The sequence below is a fragment of the Bidens hawaiensis genome, unplaced genomic scaffold (assembly GCF_021521415.1).
Source record: "Bidens hawaiensis isolate Kalapana, Puna unplaced genomic scaffold, B.hawaiensis_p1.1 tig00021037_1, whole genome shotgun sequence".
Lineage (NCBI taxonomy): Eukaryota > Viridiplantae > Streptophyta > Magnoliopsida > Asterales > Asteraceae > Bidens > Bidens hawaiensis.
In genome coordinates this window covers 256,368-261,461 of record NW_027493255.1, presented here as the reverse complement: position 1 = coordinate 261,461, position 5,094 = coordinate 256,368, and the positions used below count along the sequence as shown (strand labels likewise).

The 5,094-nt window shown below is 31.6% G+C and overlaps 1 protein-coding gene across 1 annotated transcript; it reads right to left on the bottom strand.

Annotated features, from left to right (window-relative positions):
* Nucleotides 1-260: 260 nt before the first annotated feature.
* LOC143562584 (protein C2-DOMAIN ABA-RELATED 5-like) lies at nucleotides 261-4,494 on the bottom strand. The gene is made up of 3 exons (XM_077050345.1): nucleotides 4,212-4,494; nucleotides 4,046-4,141; nucleotides 261-720 (listed from the first exon to the last, which is right to left on the bottom strand). The coding sequence occupies exons 1-3, from the start codon at nucleotides 4,320-4,322 to the stop codon at nucleotides 424-426; spliced, it is 504 nt and encodes a 167-aa protein (XP_076906460.1). The 5' UTR covers nucleotides 4,323-4,494; the 3' UTR covers nucleotides 261-423.
* Between the last annotated feature and the right edge of the window lie 600 nt (nucleotides 4,495-5,094).

Sequence of the window (5,094 nt, the reverse complement as noted above, 5' to 3'; positions counted from 1 at the left end):
CAAGTGTGGTTTGGATTTTTCTTAGGAAAATAAATGAATCAACAAAAATATCATCAAATCAATCTTGCTTCTTTGACACATTCTTTTTTTGTGATCCATTTCAAAATGGTCGATCTCTTATTTTTGGACTTGTTGGGTTTGTAAGCATATTAGTTCCATGCAACCAAGGAACATTTCTAGCTCACCATGATTCGTTAATAATATTAACGAATCAAAAGTTTAAACATGTTTCACACACCATTTTTTAAAAAACGTAATTCAAAATACGTATTACAAATATTTTGCATTTTATTTTTACTGATATTTTTTTTATTTTACACTATAAAAATTACAAAAAAGATAAAAAAAATAATATCCTAATCCCTTCTAGATCCGTTGTTGATGGTTAACCCTACCAACATATAGAACACTCTAAAACACCCTCTAAATGTGATGGGCCCCCGGTAGGTCAATCCAATGCAACTCGAGTTCAATTTCCCCAGATTCAGCATTCCGCAATTTAAGAAGCATATTTTGAGAGATCATACCATCTTTCCATGTTACACAGCTTTCTTCCGATAGGCAATTTGACTCGGATGGCTCAACTTTCTTTAGAATAGTGCCATTTGTGACCGTATGTGGGTCCAGGTGCATCTTATGTGCCTCAAGAAACGGTTGGATGTCAATATCTGCATCTCCCATTTCATCGTCCCTACTAAACGTGTCATGATCAAAAACCTCCTGCAACACATATATGTTGCGTATAAGAATATGATTCATATGCTTAGGTAAAATTAAAAGACCTATGAGAAGCGTATAAGTCTTAAAAGGATCCACATATGTCATTGGTCTAAACTAAGGTCACACGAGTTGAGTAACAAATTAAATAAATTCGGTTCTAACGTTTATATCATGGCACACCTTGAAAAATGCAGGATTGTATTGTCTTGAAACATTTTATTACCACCAAAAACTAATAAAATTGTATAATAATCTAATTTATCTTTAATGAAATGTATACTTATAAGAAAAAATATATAATTGTTTAATAATCTAATTTATCTTTTAGAAAATGATTTAGTGGGATTATATTAATATACATTTTCAGTTGCTTATGACCGGTTAAACTACATAAAATGAATACAATTTCTTACACAATGAAACAGATCAGGTTCTCTTGTCACAATACATTTTAACAAATATTTCATTTCTTTGTGTCAAATATGATATAACTAATAATAGTAAATAATAAATAGCGTGTTTGATTTAATGATTTAGTGAAATTATATGAAAACTAGTTTTTTATCCGGCGCGTTGCGCCGAGCAAGTTGGTAAATCTGGACGGTGGTAAACCCAAGCATTACAAGTCCTAAGTGTTGAGGCGGTAAGTCGAAGTGAATACGGTCGGTTTGGTTACGTGTGTTATTGTACGAGAACTAAAACCAAAAAGTTATAAAAGTTGAGATTGATAAATGGGGGTGGCGTCAGCTGGCAAAACTCGAGCGTTGTTGATCCCTGATGTTGAGGTGGTGAGTCTATGCAAATTCGGTCGGTTTTTTTCACGTCCGTTGCGAAACCGGAAACTAAAAAACTTGGCATTCGGTTGGTTTTTCGTTATTCGTTACGGTACTGGAACTAAAACAAAATGCGATAAGTCTACGCAAATTAGGTCAGTTTCTATCATGTTCGTCATTGTATCGAAACTAATATAAAATAAATAAAAAACATACAAAAGAAATTAGAAATATAATTATCTAACTTAGAAAAAGGAAAGCAAAAAAAAAATTATATAATAAACCTTGGCCCAATGAAACATTGTCAAGTGGACCAATTATATATCAACGTTGCCAACTTTCTTTTTATATATATTAGTAACAGTAATACATTTTAGGTGACTTATGCCTCATTGGATTATAATGAAATTATACAAGCCCGGGCTTCGTAACAGTCAAAACAAATAAGGTCAAATGGGTAAATTTTCTTACACAATGAAACAGGTTGGATTGGGTTGACTCAAAATACTTTTTAGTGGAAAAATATATATTTTATATTCAACTTGTTTATAGTTAATCTTTTAAATTTACATATTTAACCAGTTAAAAATAAAGCATAATCTGACTCAACTCGTACAAATTTCTTAAACAAAGTGTCATGAAATATTAAGTTAAAATGGCTTAAAGAACTAACGTCTTGACTAAGGGTGTAGATGAGTTGAGTCGGGCCCAAACCAACTAGTCTGGAGATCGGCCCTCATTAATTACAAGAACTCGAGCATGTGATTGGCTTTCAATTTCTAAAACTCAAGCTCGACTCATGAGTATTTTGTTTATATTGGGTTCAACTTGTTTATTATTCATTAGAAAAGTTATATATATGAATAATAACTTTTATATATGTTTTGATCGTATTTTTTTTATTCATAATATAGGGTAAAGTTAAAATACAAAGGACAACAAAAACGAGAATGGTGAGAAGGAATCATGTCCACTGACTTATATTTGAATGGTTGAGATTAATTTAATAAATAAAAATTGATGGAAAGGGCATGCAGGTAATAACACACATTTGTTGACTTTCTCTCTCCACATGCAAGGCACATGTCAATTCCCCCATCATTTTAAAATGTCCTTAACTTTTTCATACGACATTATTTTTTTTAAAAAAAATTCACCATAATAATAAGCGTTTTTTATCTTTAATATGAGTATCATATTGTTACATAAAAATAAAAAAAAATGGGTTTTTTAATTGTGTTTTTTTGTTGTTCATTGTGTCATTGTGTCATTGTATAATATGCTGCTTCCATTGTGTTTTACATTTCAAGTCATTATATTCACCATTATGTCTTACGTTTTAGGCCATTGTGTTATACGTATTCACCATTGTGTCTTACGTTTTAGATCATTGTGTTATACGTATTCATCATTGTTTTTTACGTTTTAGGTCATTGTGTTATACGTATTCACCATTGTGTTTTACGTTTCAAGTTAAAGACACAATGGTGTGCGAAAAGACACAATGACGTAAAAAGACATAATGATAAGTGAAAAGACACAATGATGTGCGAAAAGAAACAATGACGAAAAAAGACACAATGGCGAAAAAGACACAATGATAAGCGAAAAGACACAATGGTGTGCGAAAAAAACACAATGATGAAAAAAGACACAATGATAAACGAAAAGACACAATGGTGTGCAAAAAAACACAATGACGAAAAAGACACAATGATAAACGAAAAGACACAATGGTGTGCGAAAAAGATACAATGGTGTGTGAAAAACACAATGACGAAAAAGACACAATGATAAACGAAAAGACACAATGGTGTGCGGAAAGACACAATGACGAAAAAAGACACAATGATAAGCGAAAAGACACAATGGTGTGTGAAAAGACACAATGACGAAAAAAGACACAATGATAAGAGAAAAGACACAATGGTGTGCGAAAAAAAATACAATGACGAAAAAGACACAATGATAAGCGAAAAGACACAATGGTGTACGAAAAGACACAATGACGAAAAAAGACACAATGACGTGATTTTTGTTTAAATTTTATATAACAAAAATTATACTCATATTAAAGATAAAAAAACGATTGTTATTATAATGAACTTTTTTTTTAAAAAAAAATTTCATACGAAAAAGTTATAAACGTTCTAAAATGATGGGGGTATTAACATGTGTCTTTCATGTGGAGAGAGAAAATATGTACAATTACCTCTATACACTTTTTCTTTTAATCCCCACTTGACACATGTCAATTATTTATGGCTTCTCACACTTCTTATTTCTGTTACCCAATAACTTGACCCTATAGCTATTTTGCCATATTTTATGTAAGAAACATATATAATATTCAATATAAAAAGAGAGTTATATATTTAAAAATACTAGCTCGGCTCAGGTTCATTTATTAAACAATCTAATTTTTAAATTCAAGCTCTTTTAATCTTGCCTTTGTGAATCTAAATAATAAATTGTGTATATGAACAATTTAAGATATAAACATAAACACAGGGATAGAGATAGATCTTCGTTCAGGATATCATATTACCTACCAGTTCAATCGGAAGATCAGGATTTTCGATTGAAAGAGTCAAATCTTCATCCCACACGGGATTTAGGTCTTTATAGATAATGCGAGTCTTCAATTTCTACATGATAAAACAAACAATTATCACCATGCATCGAATCAAATCGAATATGTTGAGTAATAAAAATAACCTGATCGTCTAGTTTCAAAATGCAATAAGGATCGTTGGATCGGAAATCACGAATGACGAGATTTATACCTCTTTTAACCCTAATTCTAAGAAGACCCAACAGATTGTCCATTAGACAACAAGATCCCCAAAACCTGATTCTTAAATCCCATACGATTATTATGTTGTTGTTAATTTGATGAAGGTGAGAAGAAAGAAGGTGCAATTAATCGGAAATTGAGATAATTTTTTTTTGTTTTTGTTAATCCAAGGAAATGCATGCATGCATGTTGTGTGTGAGATTTGAATTTTGGGCTTGGATGTTCATGCATGTTGATCACACGTGCATGTGTTTCTGACCACTAATTGTCCATGTGAATGACCAATATTGTCACATTTTCTTGTAATGTGATGCCAGGGATTTTAATCCTGTTGGTTTTGGTTGTAGGGTTAAATTATTTGAGCTCATTAAAAATCATGTCGTGTTTTGATTAAACATGTTTCATATTTATATGTGAATACGAGTAACACTTTATAATGTTATAAATGCAATAGGCCAAGTAAACCATGCAAATGTATTGCCTGATCTGCTCTTGGTGTATTACTCATCTAGGAACTCACGTTTTTGTTTTTACCTGACGCATTGCTCGTCAATACAAAAACACACCTTGGTTGAGAAGGTTTACACCGCCTTGTGTAATGAAGAGTGCATTATTCCTCTCAACTGATTTTCGCATGTCACAATTTCGATGAGCCAAGCTCAAGCTCGAGCTCGCCCGAACTCAACTCATTGACAGCCTATGCATGAAATTATATAAATATAACATAAAAGTTAAGATATGTGATTTTCTCAAAACAATTTTGTATTTTCACATACAAGACTAGAGATTAGTAATTATGAAATA